The following is a 22,463-nucleotide window of genomic DNA, read 5'->3' on the forward strand; positions in this document are numbered from 1 at the left end:
GGGACGATGTATGATGACTATAGGCAGATTAGATTTACACTTCCATGAGCTCTTTTATGAGTAACCTCTATTAAAGCGGATTTTTAGCGGGACAAAACCACTGCCGAAACCCGGGATCGAACCAGGGACCTTTAGATCTTCAGTCTAACGCTCTCCCAACTGAGCTATTTCGGCTTGCGTGAAAATATGGAGTCATTGCGCAACTACTAAAATAAATAAACCCTAATGTTGCCGGTCATTCATAACCCACTTGACTATCGTGATGCTTGCCGTTTTATAAACACAGTACCTAGATTGGAATATTGTCTCTTGACGTGAATACAATTACGTTTTTTTTACGTGACAAAGCATAAAATCACCTTGTATAGCATACAAACAATTTGCCACGTGGAGGTCGAGGCTCGACGTGACCGACTTAAAAGATTATCACACAAACACGTTCCTCTCCTTAGCTGTAGGTCTTGAACGAGAGCCAGAGCACCTCGTCTGGTGATGTGATGATAAGCTCACAACACTGATAAACAGAACTTGCAAAATTTACCAAAATATTTTCCTCAGAAGTTTATAGAGATCAAAAACAGGGCTAAAATAGAGGGAATAACCTATATAGCAGACTCACTGATAATGATCATTGATAATGTTCCTCTATCTTGATGTTTGCGTGTCATAAAGCTTCGATCTCACTGCAGTGGCGGTTCTAGACCACTTTTACTGAGGGGGGGCCAAACTGGGGCCAGTTGTTTTGTCAGAGGGGAACATTAAACCCAGGTGAAAAATAGACAAAGATGATCGCTTTAAAAAAAAAATATATATATATATAAACTCCTCAAAAAAAGTTTGGAAACGTTATTTCGGCCACTTATTTCAAATACCAACAGAAGAACACTGCAGGGGATTTTGGCACATTTTCTTGGGGCGCTACCCACACGTTTAGCTGTGTTGCACATTCCACGAATGCACGATCCTTACAAGTTATACCTGGTTGTAAAGGTGACTAATCAGGCTTTCCAATGATATAAAATACAACATGATTAGTATTATTAAAGGGGCGAAATAATTGACCAAAATAATGTTTCCAAACTTTTTTTTGAGTGGTTTATATATTATGCCAAATAATAGCACACATCATTAAATACCACAACATAAAATACCATGATTTATATTTGTTTCAGTACATTATTTAATATCACAGTAGATTGTGCGTCCGGTCGTTGAGTCAAATACTGTTTATGTGTTATTAGGGGGGCACTTCCTTTTGGAGGGGTGGCCACGGGAGGGGACCAAGCTCAGTGTTACATGGGCACTGGTCCCTGTTGGCCCCTGCCTAGAACAAAAAAAAAACAATTATTGCAGGTAGCCTCTCTCAGCAAACAGAGACGGAGTGTAAGGAACTGAAGAACTGAACTTTAGGTCAGTTCTAAGTGTTTTCAGATATGTAGGTTATATTAGTGGTAATGCACATGTTTTCATTTAGATCTCTTATTGCGGAACCGATATGACCTTTAACATTTTATTGAAAAATATTTCTGGCCCGTACGGGGATCGAACCCGCGACCTTGGCGTTATTAGCACCACGCTCTAACCAACTGAGCTAACCGGCCATGCTGCCCAACCAATGCGCACGCTTAGAAGTGACGTCATCGGAATTGTAAATGAAAACTTACAGAAATGAAAGTGAAACAACAAAGCTGACAGGGAAAGCGGCTGTTCATAGACGGTGAGTTCGTCACTTTGCACGTCAAATAACTTTTTTTAAATGATAGAATGAGAGTGTTTACCTGACACATGATCAAATTTAGTGAACAATAACATCACTGACACAGGTCTGTGGTCTATAACCGCGGTGACCTTTTTTCGATGGCCAAGATTTTGGTTCACAAACTTCGAGGCCTACACATGAAAAAAATGAAAACTAGTGCACTGAAACTAATACGGGTCGCAGAGATTTAAGTAGAAACATTTATTAATACAGCTAAAATAAGTAAGTTAATGGGGGGTGGGTGAAAATGTTCTTTTTGGCATTTAGCCTAAATAAATAGTTAGAGAAACACCGGGCTGCACTCACCGAGATGTTTTTGTTAAATGAAGTTCACACCCTCTCTGCTCCTGAAAGAGTTCTAACAGGATGCCACGTCTTCTAATTTCATTTCTCACAGAGCTTCAGACAGACTAGATAAACGTCGCCACACTGCTTCATCAGGATGTCTGTGCAGTTCTGTGGCTGGGAGGTGGTGGATGATGGTGCCTCTTTTTCCGGTGTGGAGTTGGAACATTCCCAGAAACCCCAAAACCGTGGAGTCTACACTATGTACCATGGCACCAGTATTGCCAGCGCACGTCACATCATTTCCAATGGGTTTCAACAGTCAACAAAGGGCATGCTGGGAAGGGGAGTGTATGTCAGTCGTGATATAAAAAAGGCATCTAATTATCCATTGAACAGCTTGACTTCAGACAGGATGGTCTTTAAACTGCGTGTGCGTGTTGGCCGCGTCAAACGTATCGACCAGGACAACCATCCCATGCAGTTCAACTGGAACAGTCATGGCTATGACACCGCCTGGGTGCCCCCCAAGTGTGGTCTCAGTGCTGTGCGCAGCGGCTTAGAGGAGGATTGCGTGTTCGACCCCAAAAGAGTCGAGGTGGTAGGAATCGCAAAAGCCCCTGACAGCAACACAGAGCGCGAGCTGAAGCAGCTTATTGCAAAGTCATCCAAAGGCCCCGCAAACGGAGGAAAGGGTGCAGATTTGTGCCCACTGTGTAAGAGGAAGACCCAGCAGGGCTCTCCACACATCACACAGCAGTGCTGGAAGTGTGGAAAAAACATCTGCATCCTCATGGCCAAGCACTTCTGTCCAGCCTAGGGGAAAGGGGTTAGCTTGAAAACAAGAGGGAGTTATGATGCTATATCCATATGGCCTTTGAGCTTGACCCTGACTGGAGAGAAAACTCCACTGATATGGATAAGACCCACAACTTAAAACTCAATGTGTAATCTCACTTTGTAAACATGACTTAAATAGACAATCTTTTTTTCTCCATACAAAATATAATTTATGGAATGTGTTCAAATAGTTATGCAAGGGAGGCTTTAGGGACCTACAGAATTTTCTTTTCAAAAGTTTAACTCTGCTTACAGTTAAAAATAAGTTGAATCAAGTCACTTACATTTTTTTTTGTTATTTGTGCAGTATCATGTTGAGAAAGTGTCAATGTTATGTTCCTATTCAACTGCAGTAGTTTAAGAATGTTATACATTATATATAGCAAAAAAAAAATTCCAGGAGACACAAGTTATTTTCTATGGAGTAAATCCTAAATGTGCTGTACCCTAAATCATGTATCAGAATACTAATAAATGTTATTGTTGTGTTATCAAACCTATGATTTTCAATTTGTCCTGAGTGTTTAAGGAAGAGAGTTTGGATGCATTCATTCCTCAGAAAAAAAAAAAAAAACATTTCATGATAAAACAGAAGACATCACAAAAGTCAGGATAATGAGGATGACTGACAAAAAAGGTGAGAGGATATGTTCACAGTCAAGGTTATGTTGTAAACCAAGTAGGCATACAGAGATAGGCCTGAGGACTGAAGTGAGACGGACCAGTATTGCCAGTAAAGGCTGATGCAAAGTTTTCCCTCACTGTGATTGCCAATGCTTTTTGTAACATGTGCTGTGTCTTAAGAAGTAGCCTTTATTTGAATTTGAGCTTAATTATTTCAGAAGGTGTCATGTTAATGTTTTGCATATTCCTTAATACGTTTGTTTTGATCAAATTGCCAGACAGTCTAAAAGCAGGTACTATTCCAGTAGAAAGATTTTGCGTAAATTGCACAGAGATAGGGGGATGAAGGGAGTCTGCAACCATAAGCTTTTTTTTTTGGGTGCAAGAATAATTATACATTAACCGCTTTATAATTTAAATAGTATAAAATTACATTACAATGTTGCTTATATTGCTCTGCTCTGAAATCAAAATACACAAGTTTGACTCATGGAAAGGCACTTCACCATCTGTGAATGCAAATAAGATGAGAATGATCTTTAATATGCACACAGTTAATCATGTGAATATTATTATCCTCTTCATCTGACATAGATCTATATACTTTCTAGTAAATTAATAAATGCCACGGATCACGAAAACAAAGAGGAGGACCCAGATGCAGGATTCACTAAAACTATTTATTCTTTAACCAAAAGGCAAACAAAAACTTACTTCCAAAAAATCCAACAAGAGAAAGAGCCACGGGTAAACTGACATGCAACAAATGACACCGACAAACACATACAATGAACTGACACAGAAGGGAAGAAACACAGAGACTAAATAGACACAGGGGTAATCAAACACAGGTGAGACTAATAACACAGGTGAAGACAATGAGGACAATCACACTGGAGGGAAACAAACTAGAGGAAGGAATGGACACAAGAAACACTGAGGACAACTACAAAATAAAATACCTGAAACACTGAAGACACACAGAACTCGAGAATGAACAAAACCGACTAGAACATAGAGAAACACTAAACACTGAAAATACAAAACTAAATAATACCAAATCATGACAATAAACGTTTATGTAACCACATAATTTATTATTGTGGGTATTTCAGCATTCTATGCAATCTTAACCACTGCCTACTCCGATGTACAATACAAGTGTATTGATTAATATTTAATGATTTTAGAGAGCACATTCCTAGGATAGCCTATATTGTCTGGCCAGTAAAGGTAACTCAGGTTCTGACTTCAGCAGTAGTACAGCTAAACAAAGTGAGAGTGGTCAGATCATCAACATACATTCTACAATTCTACAATTCACTTAGCAGACGCTTTTATCCAAAGCGACGTACATCAGAGAGTAAGTACAACACAAGCAAGGATCTAGAAAAAAGGGAACAATGTCAGTAAGAGCAAACGATCAGCTTTGAGTCCGATTGGACACACAGGTGCTGACAGGAATCGCACAGAGGCAAAGCACAACATTGACGGCAGTTCTTGAGAGCTCTAATCAGTATAGAAACCATCTTATAAGTCATCGTTATTAAACAAAAACCATCATCACAACCATCATCATCATCATCATCATCATCATCAATAACATGGAGACCATCATCATTAAGTTATATAGGTATTCATGAAAGAGCTGGGTCTTTTGCTTTTTCTTAAAGGTGCAGAGGAACTACATGGCATGATCAACAGCTGGCCATTTCCAAAAGACGACATTGTATAGGATCAATTATCAAGTTATTAGACACCTTTAAACAAACAAGGCTATTGATACATGATGGTAGGAAAACTATGTGGCCCGTACGGGGATCGAACCCGCGACCTTGGCGTTATTAGCACCACGCTCTAACCAACTGAGCTAACCGGCCTACATGGCCCCACGTCAGTACATGGTAATTGATTCATCCAATTCGTACTCTGATGCAAATAGGAAGTACGTCATGTTACTTCATAACAGAAAGTGAAAGTTTCCTGAAGTACGAGACCGAACTGACGGTAAGTTTTTAACCTCACTATTTAACTAAAATAATCAACCACGTGAACCTGACAGGTCATAAATGAACCTGTAAGGTTAACGTTATGACATCTATCTGAAGGCTGCTCTCTTTCAAACACTGACAGACATTGCAAATGTTTAACCAAGCTTACTTAACCTTAACTTTTTAAAGGTAGCCTAAGTAACACGAACACCCGTTCGGTTTATTTCTTGGAATTAAAAAAGAAAGCTACAAAAAGGTAAAAGTGAGTTTTATTCAAACGCCACATGACGCTGTACTACTTGTGTAATCGCGGTGGCATATAGGTAAAGGAATCTGTATAGGAAATAACTTCAGAACAACAACGTTAGGCTATGGTTTTCTAAGACAGACCTGCATTATCGACTCACAGTTTTCAGCAATTCATTTTTAAAAAAAACAGGTCAAGAAAGCGAGACAACCATTTTTTTTGAATCTATTATAACATGAGGACATTTTTGTGTTCACTAAATTCTTTCTTCCTCAACAGCTTCCTCAGGATGTCACTGCAGTTCTTTGGCTGGGACGTGACCTATGATGATGACTCCCCTCGTGTGGAGCTGGGGGCCTCTCAGGCGCCCAGAGACAGCGGTGTCTACACCATGTACCATGGCACCAGCATTGCCAACGCACGAATCATCATTGCCAGTGGCTTTCGACAGTCATCAGGTGGCATGCTGGGAAAGGGTGTGTATGTCAGCCGTGATAAAAGGAAGGCAGAGCGTTACCCATTAAAAAATAACCCTGATGACCGCGTGGTCCTCGAGTTAGGTGTGCGCGTGGGTCGTGTCAAGCGTATTGACCAGGACAATCATCCCATGCAGTACACCTGGAACAGTCAGGGCTATGACACCGCTTGGGTGCCCCCCAAGTGTGGCATGAAGGCTGTTCCCAGCGGTCTGGAGGAGGATTGTGTGTTTGACCCCAAAAGAGTGGAGGTCGTAGGAGTTGCAAAGGCCCCGAGCACAGTACTGACGGAGCTCCAACAGCTTGTAGCCAACAGAAACACTGCCAGGGGAGATGGGAGTGCAGCATCACATGTTGGTGGTGCTGTGGATGTGTGCTCACTGTGTAAGAGGAAGACACAGACACACTCTCCACACATCAAGCAGCAATGCTGGGGCTGCGGGCAAAACATCTGCACCCTCATGACCAAGCATGTTTGTTCAGCCGGTAACTGAGGGTCTTATGCACTGTGCAACTTAGAAACATGGAACATGAGCATTTTTATTTTGTGATGAGGAAATTAAAGCCATTTTATGTAATGCGCTGGAAACAAGTGTCAACATTTTGTTTGAGGGTTTCTTTGGTTTCTTCCCTTTACAACTATACCGTGTTCGACTGTTATTGAATAATAGTTTTTACTGAACACGTGTTGAGGATCTTTAGATGTTTTCTATATTCAAAGTACTGTCAATGATATAACGCATTCACTATATGATATCTTATTTTAACCTATCAGTATGCATAAGGAGTTTTACAATCAAGAAGACAATCTCACATATTGAGCAAATTGCTTTTATTTACTCCTGAACATGGATATTGGATGTGTTATTTGAAGTACATTCTGAATATGTGCCAAAGCTCATGACTTGGATTTCCTGAATAAAATCAAACCAAAGAATAGCATAAAGCAAATAAAATGTCATTCTTATAATCCATGGTGTCCTCTTTGTTATGATTTTATTTTAAGTGAAAAGAAAAGCTGAATTGGTGACAAGGATAAACTCACTTTGTCGCATGATTAAATTGTATCGTGTTGCTGAATTGAAGATTTTCAGGATGAAGTTTAGGCAAGCGTTGCGTGAAACTCCAGCAGTCTTTGATGTCCGTTCTTTTTGGCGTGTTGCAAAAGAACCTGCAAAAAAAAAAAGAGGAATGAAAAAAAGCTCACCAAGTCTGTGATGAACTCAAAAAACAGTGATGTAAAAGGGAAGTATTTGTAGTTTCAGATTCTCCTTTTATGTGCTATTGCTGCTTCCACTCAAGTCAAAGTTAGAAACATACACTTTATATTATGAATATTAAACCAGAAAAACACAGAGTAGTGTACATGAGACAGCTGTGTGCTCACATTGATGAGCTCTTGGTCGTTTTTGGCATGCAGGTGTCTGAGGAGGTACCAGCCGGCCACCTGCACCACTGTCACTGGGATGTCTTGAGAGGGGGCGTACACCAGCCTCTCCAACAAACGCCTGGTTTCCCTGCAGTGAAGACATAAATGATCAAGCATTTCATATACGAGCCTTGTTAATATTTACTATTTTTGACGGAGTAGAATTTGTGAAATAAGTTAGCAGGAAGCATATAATGTGTATTCCTAATTGTCCTAATGGTGCTGAATTAAAACTTTACTCATTAGATCTTAAAAACAAACTGAATTGGATCAGACTTGCAGTCTAGCTTTTAGCTGGCAAAAACATTCTTCTTCTGTGGCAGTGTGTTGAAACCCTATTACTTTTCTTATTTATGTGCTAAGATGAAGTCTTCGCATGAAATGGCCTGTGATATTGTGATCATGGGTTAGCACAGAAAAGTTCCTGCAGTTTAGCCAGTTTATGATCGGTATATTTGCTCTCCTCAGCTCTTTGGCGAATGTAGATTTCTAATTAAGAAACCTGGCAGCCCTGTGAGGTGGAGACAGAAGGCTATTATTTCAGGACAGGAAAACGTTGTATTGCCTCTCAGTGCCACAAGTATCAACATGTGGAGAAGACAGATGGAGGAATAAATCAGAAGTTTCTGAAATCTTATTATTGATTTAATCCCTCTGGATACAGTGTATTATACTTACAGACAAATGGGATAAAATCCTTTGCATATAAACACATCACAACCAACACATCTGGAACATGAATGTGCATTTGCATTCTTCCTGCTGCATAGTAAACAGAGCACAGAGTTAAGCACTGACCTAGCAGCCGTCTTAGTCACATATTGGAGCAGGGCCTGGAAAAGGAGGGCCATAGGTGAAGAACCCAGCTTCAAGACCTCAGTGGTGGCTTCAAGTATGAGATCTGTCCAGTCATTTCCTGGGATGCCCGCCTGAGAGGTCAGGAAACACAAAGTTAAGTATAAAAAACAAACCTACAAAGACTACGTTTTATTAATCTATAAGCACTATAAGTAATACATCAACAAGTTGCTGGTCAAAGTATTGCAGGAATCAGATCAAATAGTTTTTTTTCTGTATAAGCTGTATCTGAAATGGAGAAAATCAGGAACATTTTGCTTCTAGATTTATGTTACATGAGATGCATGAACTCACCATACAGGGTCCTAGGGCTAGCAGGGCTAGCCGGAGCAGGCTGGCCACCTGGCTGCTGTGCAGGCCGAGCTGTGAGGCGATCTGCAGACTCTGCTTGTAAGCCATGACTGCCTGGACCAGCAGGCCCTGGCTGCGGTACACCTCGGCCAGCCACTGAGAGAGCGAGAGAAGAGGAGGGTGATTAAAAGATCACAGATGAGTGGGAGTAAAGGTGAGTTAGCGAGATTAACGGAGGGACAAGTGGGAGAGGAGATATGACAGGTGAAGGATTGGCAGAGTGGAGATTGTCGGCAGGAAGGTTAAAAGTACAGAGGAAAGAAAGAAAAGAATATTCTTCTCATAATAAACTTAAGAGTTTTCACAAGGATTTTGAATGATAAATAATCCATTGCCTCGTGAAACAGCAACACATATTACGCAACACAAATGTGTACTGTCACATTTGTGGTCTTTAAACATCCCTACAATCTGCCAAATGTTGCTTAACAAGGGTGCCTGGCTCTTTTGCTACATCTTCCTGTTGGTTTCAGCCGTTCAAAAATAATAGCAACAATCTGAGGTCTCAAGCAAAGCACAGAAAATGAGTTAATTAGGCTGGTGTCTCTCTGGAAGCAAGACAACTAGGCTCTTTGGTTTGAGTGGGAAATAAAATATCATTAAAACAAGTGACCACCAAAGACGGAGCATCATTATTTCAAGCCTTACTAAAAAGTGTGTGTGTGTTCGCGTTGGTTGTTTTCTCCAAATATTAGTCTGCATGGTTTTAGGTTTCATACAATAAAACAACTGGTGCTTGAATTAAAAGACAAATAACTCATCATTAATTCTCTGCAAATCAGAGTTCTGGTAATGAAATGAGTGAGCGTCCACGTACGTGCCATGCACCAACATTGGTGGGGTTCATCATCACAGTTTTGTTCAGCTGGTCCAATACAGAGTCTGGGAGGACAGCACCGGTGTTGGCAACAAGGAGGTGATGACACTGCACCTGGGTCAGTGACAGCATCACTGCTGGGTGTTCTGGGGAAACATTCAGCACCTGGAACAAAACAGGCAAACAAGAATAGTTTAGCAATAAATCATAGTCACACGGTAGACATTTTTCCTGTGATGTCATGCTCGTGGAGGAATGTAAACAGCTAACTAAAAGGCAGACCTATCAACATAATAAATCTGATTAACTGCTGTCATTTTAGCACTTCCTGATTCATATATTAGAAAGACATACAAAAAATAGATACAATAAGATTTGTATTCTTACATACTTTTGTAGAATAGGTAACTCAATTACTTAACCACTTACTAACTAAAGTTATTAAACACTACATCAAGAAAGGCTTGCAATCCAAGGTAACAGTAAGCAAGCTATCAGTAATGTTAACTAGCTTACTAGTAGTTGGCTTGCTAACAGCAGCTTGGAATTGTCAGGGATGTGGTTGGTAAAGGACTAAAAAGTTGAACCACACATACTCAAATGCACACCACAGAAGCACACAAGTAGAAAAACGTAGAGAATGTTTATATATCATCTAGTCTTCTGGGAAAGACTGGGTGATTTTGGGAAATCTCTGTTAGTGTTCATTTGGCAGATTTTCACACAGCTTTGACAAACGTGGACTTAAAGAGTTCTTTTGTTCGAGTTCATAGGTTGTTTTGTATGACACAAATGGTTTAATTTAGTTGTAAATAAACATGTAATAATGACAAAGGAAAAAATAGAGAGGCAGAGAGAGAGAGAGAGAGAGAGAGCGAGAGAGAGAGAGAAATGAAATGTCAAATAAATGACAGTGTCTTGATTTTAGCCTACAGATTTGCTTTTTACATCAACCAAGGTCCAGACCCCGGTGACAACTAGGCCTCCCTCTAGTTTCGCTTATGACAGTGTCTGTTCCTTAGACAATCTTATTTAGCAGTATGATTTATTAAATCTCCCAAACAGCACAACTCCCGTTTTAGAAAATGGAAAGAAGAGTTTAAATGAACAATTAGATAAGTATGTCTCTGACGGGAGACATTTGTGTGTGTATTTTTGTGTTCACATCACACCTGAGAGCAGAGGGCTTCTGCCTGCTCCAGCTGCCCGCCTAACATGAGACCAGTCACTGCCTGTTGTAGTACCCAGCCTTCTAGAGTCTGGACAAGAGGGCGCTCTATCTCCTCCACACTTTGCACTGGGATACAGAGAATCATCAGTTAAAACACTTGAAGACCCGGAAAATAGTAAACACCAGGAGGATACACTGAAGCACACACCTTTCTCAGAAACCATTGACATGAGGGTTTGTTCCAGTCCTTGTATGCGAGGAGCGGAACCAGAGAGATAACAGGAAGTGTTTTCTGCGTGACAGGCAGCCATTAACCCCGCCCATGTCGCCGGATCATCTGAAATGTAAGTGAAGAGCGGACACAGTCGTTTAATGGTAGACGTAGGATCACTTTACATTCATGAAATAGGAATTTTTAAAAAGACTTTGTGTGTGACAAATGGAAAAAATGAATTGAATCAATCTAACAGGGTTGACGTGATGTATCTCTCAACGTCTTTATCTTGTTTTCGAGGTTAAATGTATCTTTTTAAAAAAATAAGAAATGTAACCTTTTATGAAAAAGATGAATCTCTTAGTGTGTGTGTGTGTGTGTGTGTGTGTGTGTGTGTGCATAGATACCAGGACAGAGCAGCACAGCTCTCTGCATAGTCTTCAGTGCATTCCTGTGACTGTCCTCTCCAGAGTGTCTCCCATTTGCCAACTGGTTCAACCCACTGTGCAACAGCGCCCTCTGCATGAACACATGTTAGAACAACTTAGTTTCATAAATACTGAGGCAAAGACACCAGAGTCCATATTGAAGGTATTTTACAGTAAATGTATTTGCTTCTTCGTATGACAACATATCTAAAGTGTAATATAGATTCAACGCTATAGAGGTTAAGAAGAATAACAGGTAACCACAGATAAAGTTACACACAGACATTTCAACTTATAACAATGACTCTTTTACCTTTCCTTGGGTCATACTAGAGAGACATGCCACCTGACCAGCCATCGCTCCACCCTGAAACACACAGCAGATAAAAAACATCAGAATACCTCTACTACAGCTGTCCAGTAGCATTTCAGCAAAAGTGGACAAGGCCCCTAAGTTAATGAGTACAATGGATTTCCTGGGTTTATTCTTAGTGACATTTTTGTGCATGTTCGAGGACTTACATTTGCTTTCCTGGGATGGTATTGTGGTACCAGTCTGGACAGCAGGGCCCACAGAGAGGGGTTTCCAGGGTTGCTGTAAATACGTTGGACAAAAAAAAAAAAAACGCTGTAGAATTGGTGCCTTAACTTACAAGCCTTTCCTATAATGTCAGTCATTTATACTGTGATAGAAGACATGGTACGTTTGTCAACAGACCTTTCTCAATAGTCCTGAAGAAGGCACATATATGTACAGGTACTTGAGGTGCAGAAATTTACTTTAAAACTGACCTTAAACTCAAAATAGTAATTCTAGTAAAAATGCACTCAAACATGCTCAGCATAATTTCACTCTTCATTTTGTTAGTGATCCTAATATGCACTCAAACAAGGTGTAAAAGTAGAACTAAACATGTAATAAGTAATCACAGTGATTTACAAATTATCTTTTAAAATTCCAATTAAGGTATCCTATTAAAGCATATCAGTAGTGCACACTAAATTAGAGGTTCTCAACTGGTGGGTCGGGACCCAAAAATGGGTCACAGAGATGCTTTTAGTCGATCGCCAAGTGTGTGTCTGAAAGAAAACTGTCAAAAAGTCTATGAAGCGCTTTTTAAACATGCTTGTGTTCCTTCTCTTAGCCCTGCCAAATGTTTTTTACTGTCTGAAGTCCAAACGGCACCCTTTATCAGTAAATAAAACTGATGCATGGAACATTTTCAGAAATTTGGGTTGCAATTTGTCATTAAGGTTGTGGTGGTGGGTCTGGAAGGATAGACCAGTTACCACTGCACTAAAGTTTACCTGTGCACAGCTCTGGAAGCCTCTCTTTGCACGGCACTGTAGTTGCCCTGCAGGGCCAGTAGAGTGCAGGTAAGTAGACATCTCTGCTCGACAACATTCCCTGAGCCTGGACCTCGCTTCAGCAGCTCAGACAGGGCAGCAGCAGCTAATGTAGCATCATTGTGGACCAATCCCAGTGCACATAAACACAGCAGAGACTCTGAGATTGGCTCTTTTAACATTGAGCTGGGGGGGGGAAGAAAGCAGGAAGATCAACTCTTTTGATTTTAATGTTAATATAGTAACAGTATTATGAAGAATTACCATAATTTAATGCATTTGCAACATTTTCTGTTGTGACTGATTTTCCTTGGCATAACCTAACAGGAAGCTCTGGCAATTAATACTCGTCAATTAAGAATTTGACAATATTTACACATCCCTTTTATGTACATTGATATGATAGATCTCTAGAAAATGTTTATTTTTTCAGGGATAACATGTGAATGAAGACTGGTTAGGAAAACACACAAACAAAAGACAACCTATGAACAGCATTCAAGTTGGTGGAACAGGGCAAACAAACAAAACCCACTGGTACAGTACAAAAAAATACTGTGGACTCACCATTTGAACAGCAGAGTCTTGGCTGGATCCAGGTTACCCTGCCGGTGCTGAAGGAGGGCCAGAGCCGTCAATATGTAAGCCTTCTCCTTCTCACTGGATGCCACAGCCAAGGCACGTTCATAGGCTACAATATACAAAAAAAACAAAAAACATTTATTCACAGCATGAAAACACACTAAATCTCTGATTTTCATTTGTCTCCAAGTCCCCACCGTTGATGCTCTCTGAGATGAGTCCTGCCCTGCAGTAGGCCAGCGCCAGGCCAACCAGATCACTGAGCTCCTGCAGGGGAGTGGAATTATAAACACGCACCGCCTCCTCCCACTGGCCTGACGTGCTGAAATCCAGACAGCGGGACATATGAAGAATGGAGTTGAGTTAGGAGTGTTTGAAAAACTGCTTTCAAAGACCGTCACAGTTTAAAGCAATGCAACAGCTGCTTACCACAAAGCACGGCCATAGCTGCCCAGAGCAAAAGCCAGCTCTTCTGTTGAGGTCATGGACTGAAGCAGCTCAACAGCTCTGAGGACGGAGAGTACAGAATTAGGATGCTGAAGTGATAATAAATATGAGTTTTTCACATTTTCCTTTGAAGATACAGCTACAACATTGTTTGTCTCTAGTTCTTTTCAACCAAGACACCCACCGTTGATAAGCATGTAAGGCCTGCCTCTTCAGCTGCAGATGCTCATTCAGGAAGCCAAGCATAATGAAGGCATCAGGGTCAGACTGGATCCTCTCTGAGAAATAAAGGTCATGTTATAAATCATCTGGGACACATGATTCAAATACCACTGTGGATGTAAGAACAAGAACATCAACACACAAACAGATGCTGCACCTGTGTACTTGCTGAGAGCAACCTGAGCGGCAGAGATGGCGTTCATCTGGACGATGTTGTAGCGGTACAGTTCAGAGTCTCTGTTGTTCTTATCCAACAGGGTGGAACAAACCCAAAAGGCATAACCTTTCACTCCCTCAATCTGCACGTGGAAAGGCCATTGTTAGAGAGATGCAGATGAAAAAAGCAGAGAAAGGTAAGACGTACACAGACTCTGACAGGGTAGATAATTAAAACTCTTCTGATTTGCTGTGGTATAGCCCCTAGTGACTTTCTATTAGGAGCAAAGGGTAACAGCTAAAATTGTATCAAAGTGTCAGGGAAAGCTAAAGCAGAGACTCAACTGTTATTATCTAGCTAATTAATGGGTATTACAATAGCAACCGTGGTCACCCACATGAGTGCTGAGTTCAGTGGTGTGCCTGAAAAGATCCATGGTGTCATAGCTTCCCACTCTCTCTGCTATCAGCGCCTGGGAGGAGGACAAAGGGACACAACTATCAATTAGACCGATAAAACAAAGGGAATACAAAGATCACGTTCTACAGATACTTGGACACTGATATGTCTTTTTGTTTAGTGTAATCAAAAGGCAAAAACAAAACTTTGTTTCACTTTGTAAAAAAAGGCCCAGCAAACTTAAATTTCATTTTCCTTAACATCTTACAACCCCAGTACTATAGCAACAAGGCAACCTATAACATGTTACCCAATTGTCCTTTTCTCTTGATAGGTTGCTGCAAGATTTTGCCGGACTGTACGTCAAACATGTATGCATATAAAGTATGGGAATTATAAGAACTGTGCATTACCGTATGTGAAAAGTGTAAATTTATCCAAAAAGGTCAAAAAGCGCCCTTTTCCAAATAATGTATTCGTACCTGTCCAATCCAGCAGTTGACGTAAAGCGGCTCCAGTGACTGGGCAATCTTGAAGGCCTCATGTGCAAGCTAAGAAAAAGAGAATGGGTTACAACACATAAATGTACACCTACATGATTAGAACAATGATCACACAAACCTCTATATTGTCCTTCTTCAAATACAGGGTACCAAGGTTAGTCCAAGCAGTGACATTCTGTGATGGAATATTAAAAAAAAAGTTTAATACCACACAAAGGTTTGGTGAGAATACGAAACTAGACATTTGAAAGGTGCAGTACTTACATTTGATTCAACTTGTGTGGACTTGATGAAGCAATGTTGAGCCAGAGCAAAGTTCTCAACACCTGAAGTAGCAAATGAAAAGTGAATACATTAAACTAAATCACTTCCTGTGACACAGATCAAACCCAAGTAAGTGTATTTAACAGATTCATACATTTGCTCTAAAAACTTCAGCACAGACGCTTTTCTCGAAGGAAGTAGCTACTGACTATTGCTTATGCTACTACTATTCACAAGAGACATACAGTGTGTTACCTTTGCTCATGGAAATCACCCCCAATGCATTCCAGTAGCAGTAGTTCCCACTGTCCTTCATGATCGCCTTTTTCAAACACTAACAAAGGGAGAACACATTTTCAAAGACTCCTCTTTAAGGCAAAGAATGCAAAAAGCTCTGGTTATGTAATATTCGGCGAATTACCAGCTGGGCCTTCTCTAGGAGCAGGGATGGAGAATTCTGGTCTTCCTCAGTGATACTGGGAAGTCTGGACTGGTGGTAGAGGTTGAGTCCTAGGTCGTACCAAAGACTGGGGACCTCAGACATCAGCTTCAAAGCTCGGGCATAACACCTGCAGACAAAAAGATGAAGTCAATTCTCACAGTCTGAGTGTAAAATAAAGTAGTATCATGCCGATAACTTCTTCAATTTCTTTTTTATATAGCTTACGAATGTAATTAATGTATGGTTTGACATTGACAGCTCAGATTGTCAGATTGATTGACAGCTCAGCTTGTTTGTGTTCATACCTCTCACCGACTTTCAGTGCCTGGGCCTTATTCAGTGTGGGGTTCTGGGTGTTGGGGTTCAAACCAGCCAGCTCGGCAGGGACTACAACCTGGGCTCTGTTAGGCGACACAGTGCTTACTGCAGTGCAAGCATCTCCGAGCAGTTTCCACAAACAGGACAGGTCAGGACGCAGCGTCACAGCTCTGAGGAGCACAGAAATGTGAAAGGATTGATTGGGGAAACTGGAACAGTGTATGTGACACTGCGATTCAATGAATTACAGAGAGAGACTTATTTTATTTCCAAATGTATAAATACATTTGACAAATGAATGAAATGTCTAGAATTTACCTGTAAAGGTTCTGTATGGCTTGTTGAATGAGGTCAATGGCTCCCCCATCTCTGCAGTCCTCCATTAAACTTTTCGCTAGAGCTAGCTGGCATTCCCCAAGACCTGAACAACAGAACATACCAAACACGGTCTAATCAACATGTATATGACTTATGGATGTATACATGAGTCTTAAATAACATCTACCTTTAAGAGCAGGAACGTAGTCCTGTTGTGCTGTGATCTGCAGGTACTCTGCAACTGCCTCCTTGAATTTGCCTAGAGTTTGTTTGATAGCAGCAGCCTGGTACACACTGTAGATGGAGGAGGGTTGAAGCTGATGGGCCTTACTGAAGGCCTTCAGAGCTGCTGTGAAGCTATGGCGGTTTAAGTAAGCCTCACCTAAACACTCCCAACACACCCAGTCCTCGGGGTCTGCTCTCAGAGCTGCCTGCAGACTATAAACATGAAATGAATGGTCAACCAGGCAAACACAAAAAATACTTTAGATCATTTTGAATATAAAAGAGAGGTTATATATTGTAATGCCTGAGATTAAGATGTCTTACTCAGCTGTAGCTTGTTGATGTTCTCCGACCTTCAGGTGGTAAAGCCCTCGTCTCATCCAAGCCCATTTAGCTGAGCCCGGAGTGGCTTTCTCAATCACAGACTGAAGTGATGCTAAGGCAGCGGCCTGAGGCATTTAAGTGGAAGGAAGAGAAGAATCGAAAAATGGGAAATAGATTAAAATAGGATCACGGGAGGGTACAGACAGTAAAGGGGGACAAGTAAGGAAACACTATAACAAAGAACCAACATCACACAAGTAGTCCAGACTTTTTTTTTTTTTACTACCATATGGCCCTGCTCCATACTGAGATCCACCGAGGCAGCTCCAGACTCAGCATCATCATCATCCAGCTCAAAGGCCTTCTTATAGCAGCCTCGAGCCCGGCCGGGATCACTCGCCACCTCTCGGTAATAATGTCCAAGGTAGCGGAACACACAACCGAGATGTGGGTCCAACTTTGCAGCCTGAAATAAAGTAAATATATATAATAAGCTTTAAAAGCAAGAGTTCATTCAGCTCTACACTTCTGACATCAAGCAATACAAACGACTGCTAAACACTGATTTCAATTAAACTGGACCATTGATTCAGAGACTGAACAGGTTTTTTTTAATTAATTTGTTGTAAAATACAATCCCTCCTAACCTGCCACCAATTGCATTTAAAAATGATGCTTACCTTCAGAAAATGTGTCTGAGCTTTAGTCCTGTCTTTACGAGTCTCTTCTCCCATATCCCAGTAGAGTTTACCAAGCAAGAAAAAATACTCTCCACTGTCCGGACTCAGGCTGGTCGCCATTAGAAAACTGAAAAACAAAAGAGCAAAAGAGAAAAGTTTACAAGGAGAGCGAAAGAGACTACAGTGCCACAGATTATAAACAGACATGCACACAAAAGAGGACGTGCAGTTTTTACCTTTCCTCTGCCAGCTCCTGCTGTTCCTGAGCCAACTGTGCCAGTCCTCTTAGAACAAACCCCTGGGCCAGCTTAGGATCGGAGGCCAGCAGCTCTGACGACTCCTACAGTACATCAAATAGTTTACTTTGCATAACCTCATCTTGTGTCCAATAAAAAGGATCAATTATTTTTTTACCCAGTGTAGAAAGAGAGGACAGAAGTCTATTTGAAGCTGTGATTTTTTTATGCCTTCATAGTTTAAAATGTGCTTACTTTAAGTTACACATTAAGTGAATCATTTTACTGCAACACTAGAGTGTCATATGTCATATCTGACATCTTAAAAGACATATTTCAGTAGGGTAAAGGTTTTCAACCTTAAGAGCTTGTTCAACGTGTCCCTTGTTTAGGTAGGCACATCCTTTCAGGGCCATTAAAACTGGGTATTTTCCAGCATCTGGGATCTATTAAAAAAAAGAACATAGTTATAACATGAGACAACACACACATGTCGAGAGTTATAACTGCAAAACCTTACACTTCACCGAGAATAAATCAAACCTTCAAATAATCTGCTGAATTAATTCCCGCTAAATCACGTAAAACAACAAAAACTACGAAAAAAAGTACAAACAACAACAACCTGAAGAATAAAGGGGTAGATGTTACATTTATTACCTGGGAAAATGTGTCCAAAGCCTGTTCAGCAGCCGTCTGTCCTCCACTCCTGACTAACGCCTCTAGTTTCAGCCTGAGCAGTTTGCCTCTAACTTCCATGTCTCCAGAGTCACACACTGTAAGACCTAAGAGAAACAAAAACAACAATACGTTCATGATTTGCTTCAGCAACAAAAAGCAGCTTCCTTTTGAAAGTAATTGTCCACATTTTTTAGTTCATAAATCCCTTTTTTACGCCCTGCTAAAACAAATTATAGGATCACTTAATTGTCACAGTACAACACCAAGTCAGTTCGAGTTCAGGGATATCAAGCTGTCCATTAAGGAAGCACAAGTGACTGTGAAGCAATTTCACCTGCTTTGTTGCAATTGGAAGTGGCCACATGTTCAATGGTGATGCAAAAGCAAGACCACCCCCAAAACAGGAATGTTTTTTACATGTGGTGGTCACAGACATTTTCTCCCTCCTCATTCTTCCGGACTCTTGTGATGTGGCCAGAGTGTGTGGGCTGTCCCTGGATGACGGAGGCATTGATTGGCCCTCTTATTGCCCTGACCTAAATCCAATTGAGCACCTATGGGACGTTATGAATCAGTGCATCTGATGCCACCAAGATCAGCCACAGACTGTCCAGGTGCTGACTGATGCCCTGGTCCAGGTCTAGGAGGATATACCCTGGGACATCATCCGCCGACTCATCAGGAGCATGCCCAGACGTTGTCAATGTGCATACAGACACACAGGGGGCCATACACACTACTGACACCCATAATGAATCGCCATTATTAAATTCATAAACGTTGGATCAGTCTTTGATTTCAATCTTTTACTTTCAGTACGATTTTGGATCCTTCACTAATTCCTTCACCAAAATTTGATCTGTGAATAAAGTGTTCCCATAATTTTTTGGAGCAGTGTATTTCCAATGAACTAATGTTGGCTGATTGGATACATTAAGATGGACTAACTGGATCAATTATTCTTGCTGCTCAGAGGTCATATTGATAACTAAAGTGATATAAAGCAGATAACACCCACCTTGGGAGCATGACAGAGCACAGTCTGAGTATCTGTGCATTTTTAACTGAGCCTCAGCCAGACTGTACCATCCTGTACTGGAGCTCTTTTTCTTCAGCCCTGAAAAACAAAAGGGAAAATTCCATGGGTTTTTATCACCAAGATTCTGGGTTTCAGAGATTGTCACAGAGTTTAAATCTTAGGTATCCAGTGGCAGGTGCCTTTCAGAGTTGATGCACAACCTCACCTTGGGCTAGGTCCTTTATGGCGTCCTTATACCTTCCTTCTTGCAGGGCTTTGGTGCCCAGACCCAAGAGACCTAATCCACTGTTAGGGTCCAGAGCCAGGAGTCGTGAGAAACAGCTCAATGCATCCTCATTAAGAACACCTTTAAATAAATAAAAACATGGATTGATTTATCCTGAAGCCTTGAAACTTATTTTGTACAAAGCTGTTGAACATCTGTGAAAATATCTTTGAATTCTGTCGCTTCAGATTTAATAAATGAAGTGACAATACTGCACCGTACCTTTTCTGAGGTAGTGAGAACAAAGGACTTCAAGAGGATAACTTTGGTCGGGGTAAAGGGTCAGCATAGACTCACATGCCTCTTTTATTTTGACTTCTTCTTGTGGAAGCTACAATAAGGAGAGAAATGTGATTCAGCTGATGATTGTACAGGGATAAGTATAAGGTAGGTTATCCATCTTTTTTTAAACACACACACGCATATTCTAAACATAGGATTGCACTTACATTAGAAAGACATTTGACATAGTCAGCCGAGACCTTCTTGTGTTCCTCTCCTGGTACAGGATCCATGAGAACCATGGCCTTCTCAAATGCTGTGATTAACTGATGATCACAATAACCAAATGTAAGATTGTATTAAGACATGTGCACTAAAACACCACCAAATATATATATATTTTTTTCAGCCAGAGGAAGAAATTTGAGCTCCTGAAAAAAATAAACTGTCAAAAGTTGGAGAAGTCTTACATGCTGTTGAGTTTCTTTTGTTGGGTCATGCCCTCCCTCCTTGAGGCAGTCTGAGAGAAGTTGGGTCATCTGTTGCCAAAGCTGCAGTAACTCCTTCTTGTCCGCAGACTCCTCCTCCTTCAGCTGAAGGAGCTGGCGCCAAACCTTTGCCAACTACAAGCAAACATACGAATGTCTTCATGTGCAAAAAGAACACAAAACAATGTATACATAATCTCCTTTTCAAAACATACCTTCAAATACTCTTTGTCAGACTGATAGACATCAGATAGCTTTTTAATCATCTCATAACATTTGGTTTTGTCAGAGCTGTAAATGGAGAACATTATGAGATTAAATCAAAACATTACAACATTAAAAAAATGTTACACTAGTTGGAACAAGAACATTTTTTTTTACATTACCTTGCATACAGATCCACGAGCTTCTGATAGATGTCTGGAAGCTCTACTTTGAAATCCCACTGATCTGTCTTCTCATAAAGATTAGCCAAGCCCTAAAACACAACAGCATCTCAATGACACTATTCCTATTAGAATTGGGCTAAAATACGCAACATGGTATGAATTCTCACATTTTTAAAGGATTGTGCCAATTTGAAAGGAACATTCAGATCACATCAGCTGGTAAAGATATGCAAAGGCTAAGAGGAGATATTAATACACCTGGAATCATCTGGAAACACTAACCACTACAATTATCCGCCTTACCTGCCATGCAAGTAGCTGCTCAGGCTCCAGCTCCACAGCCTTTTTATAAGCAGTCTGTGACTGATCCGGCTGCTCCAGTTCACTGGCAGCCAAGCCGATGAACACCCATGCATTATAATTGTTCTTCTCAAGTTTCAAAACAGCCTTAAACCATGATAAAGAGAGAAATGTCATTATCTTAGGATGACAGATACGATTCATATCCTCTTTTAGTAGCCATACTTAGTAAATATTTACATTTTAAATATACTCAATTTGAGTATCTGAGTGATACTTTACCTTGCAGTGTTTCAGAGCCTCTTTGAACTCTTTGTTTTTGATGGCCTCTCTGGCACTCTTCAGCGCTGTTTTCACTTCTTTACTCGACATCTTCTGTAACTTAAAAACATATTAACTTAAACATTTTAGTTAAAAAATACACAGCGAGTCAGTCATACAAGTTGTAAGCCATATAAATATCATTAGCAGTGTATGCTATCTAGCTGTACAGTCAATGGGCTAGATGGCATTAGCTGTGAGCTTAACAGCGCATCTTAACCGTGTAGTTATAGATAATAACTGCTGAAACACTTTTATTAAAACCGGATAATATTGCGTTTGTTTTGTACTTGCTCGTACAGGTTTTGTTACTTGAGGAAACCCAATGTTTACATTGACGCCGCTCCTGTGGTGTGACCCGGAAGTGAAAGGCAACCCGGCTTCACGCCCTTCAAATTTTAGCTTCTACTTTTAGTTTGGTCCAGTCTTAATATTTACAGTCTATGGGCCCAGTACCATATTCAATATAAAGATCTACGGTATGTACACACAATAATGTAATGCACAAATTTCCCCCACGGGAGATCAATAAAGTTTATCTTTATCTTTTATCTTACTGCCTTCAAAAAAGGAAAAAGAATGAATTCGTTTGAATTTTAACCTGATTTTAACACGCTTCAATTCATTTTGTTGTTGTATTTTATAAAGTTATTTTGAGGTGAAAACATTTAAGAGGCGTGACATTAGTCCAGGCAGCTAAAAAGGATGATCTGATATTATTCATTATCAATTATTACATGATTATTTCCACAAAGAGGCACACATCTACAGCACTCTGTTGTCTATGCAATAAGTGAAGGGACG

At 40.6% G+C, this 22,463-nt stretch overlaps 2 protein-coding genes and 3 non-coding genes across 6 annotated transcripts; 1 reads left to right on the top strand and 4 right to left on the bottom strand.

Moving 5' to 3' along the window:
• Window positions 1-101: 101 nt before the first annotated feature.
• On the bottom strand, window positions 102-174 carry trnaf-gaa (transfer RNA phenylalanine (anticodon GAA)). The gene has a single exon. It is a non-coding gene; the product is annotated as a tRNA-Phe (tRNA).
• A 1,353-nt stretch (window positions 175-1,527) lies between these two features.
• On the bottom strand, window positions 1,528-1,601 carry trnai-aau (transfer RNA isoleucine (anticodon AAU)). The gene has a single exon. It is a non-coding gene; the product is annotated as a tRNA-Ile (tRNA).
• An 85-nt stretch (window positions 1,602-1,686) lies between these two features.
• Window positions 1,687-7,161, top strand: LOC132974775 (uncharacterized). Its single transcript, XM_061039049.1, has 4 exons — window positions 1,687-1,717; window positions 2,157-2,858; window positions 5,571-5,590; window positions 6,026-7,161. The coding sequence occupies exons 2-4, from the start codon at window positions 2,202-2,204 to the stop codon at window positions 6,714-6,716; spliced, it is 1,368 nt and encodes a 455-aa protein (XP_060895032.1). The 5' UTR covers window positions 1,687-1,717; window positions 2,157-2,201; the 3' UTR covers window positions 6,717-7,161.
• On the bottom strand, window positions 5,315-5,388 carry trnai-aau (transfer RNA isoleucine (anticodon AAU)). Its single transcript has one exon. It is a non-coding gene; the product is annotated as a tRNA-Ile (tRNA).
• Window positions 7,038-21,985, bottom strand: skic3 (SKI3 subunit of superkiller complex). 2 transcript variants are annotated; one of them, XM_061037969.1, is made up of 41 exons: window positions 21,960-21,985; window positions 21,621-21,713; window positions 21,342-21,485; window positions 21,036-21,127; window positions 20,865-20,940; window positions 20,632-20,784; window positions 20,389-20,487; window positions 20,162-20,270; window positions 19,880-20,020; window positions 19,654-19,752; window positions 18,615-18,739; window positions 18,314-18,400; window positions 17,955-18,058; window positions 17,719-17,845; window positions 17,325-17,504; window positions 17,039-17,163; window positions 16,677-16,927; window positions 16,490-16,592; window positions 16,159-16,341; window positions 15,833-15,980; window positions 15,667-15,745; window positions 15,412-15,473; window positions 15,266-15,322; window positions 15,127-15,195; window positions 14,643-14,717; window positions 14,246-14,387; window positions 14,051-14,144; window positions 13,849-13,926; window positions 13,617-13,741; window positions 13,405-13,528; window positions 12,799-13,023; window positions 12,013-12,085; window positions 11,804-11,857; window positions 11,470-11,581; window positions 11,057-11,185; window positions 10,850-10,974; window positions 9,678-9,842; window positions 8,804-8,956; window positions 8,450-8,580; window positions 7,610-7,739; window positions 7,038-7,393 (listed from the first exon to the last, which is right to left on the bottom strand). In XM_061037969.1, the coding sequence occupies exons 2-41, from the start codon at window positions 21,708-21,710 to the stop codon at window positions 7,325-7,327; spliced, it is 4,707 nt and encodes a 1,568-aa protein (XP_060893952.1). In that variant the 5' UTR covers window positions 21,711-21,713; window positions 21,960-21,985; the 3' UTR covers window positions 7,038-7,324. The 2 variants fall into 2 exon arrangements, with proteins under 2 accessions (XP_060893952.1, XP_060893953.1); XM_061037970.1 differs by having other exon boundaries at window positions 21,621-21,719; window positions 21,960-21,977.
• Between the last annotated feature and the right edge of the window lie 478 nt (window positions 21,986-22,463).

Source organism: Labrus mixtus, chromosome 5 (assembly GCF_963584025.1).
Source record: "Labrus mixtus chromosome 5, fLabMix1.1, whole genome shotgun sequence".
NCBI classification, from domain to species: Eukaryota; Metazoa; Chordata; class Actinopteri; order Labriformes; family Labridae; genus Labrus; species Labrus mixtus.

Bases quoted from the DNA above. Each gene is read 5' to 3' on its own strand.
- LOC132974775 (XM_061039049.1), top strand. From the start codon at position 2,202: ATGTCTGTGCAGTTCTGTGGCTGGGAGGTGGTGGATGATGGTGCCTCT. The intron at 2,859-5,570 runs GCCTAGGGGAAA...TGAACCTGACAG, and splicing joins TGGCCAAGCACTTCTGTCCA to GTCATAAATGAACCTGTAAG. The intron at 5,591-6,025 runs GTTAACGTTATG...CTTCCTCAACAG, and splicing joins GTCATAAATGAACCTGTAAG to CTTCCTCAGGATGTCACTGC.
- skic3 (XM_061037969.1), bottom strand. From the start codon at position 21,710: ATGTCGAGTAAAGAAGTGAAAACAGCGCTGAAGAGTGCCAGAGAGGCC. The intron at 15,981-16,158 runs GTATGAACACAA...TTTTGTCTGCAG, and splicing joins GCACTGAAAGTCGGTGAGAG to GTGTTATGCCCGAGCTTTGA. The intron at 14,718-15,126 runs GTACGAATACAT...TCCTCCTCCCAG, and splicing joins TCAACTGCTGGATTGGACAG to GCGCTGATAGCAGAGAGAGT.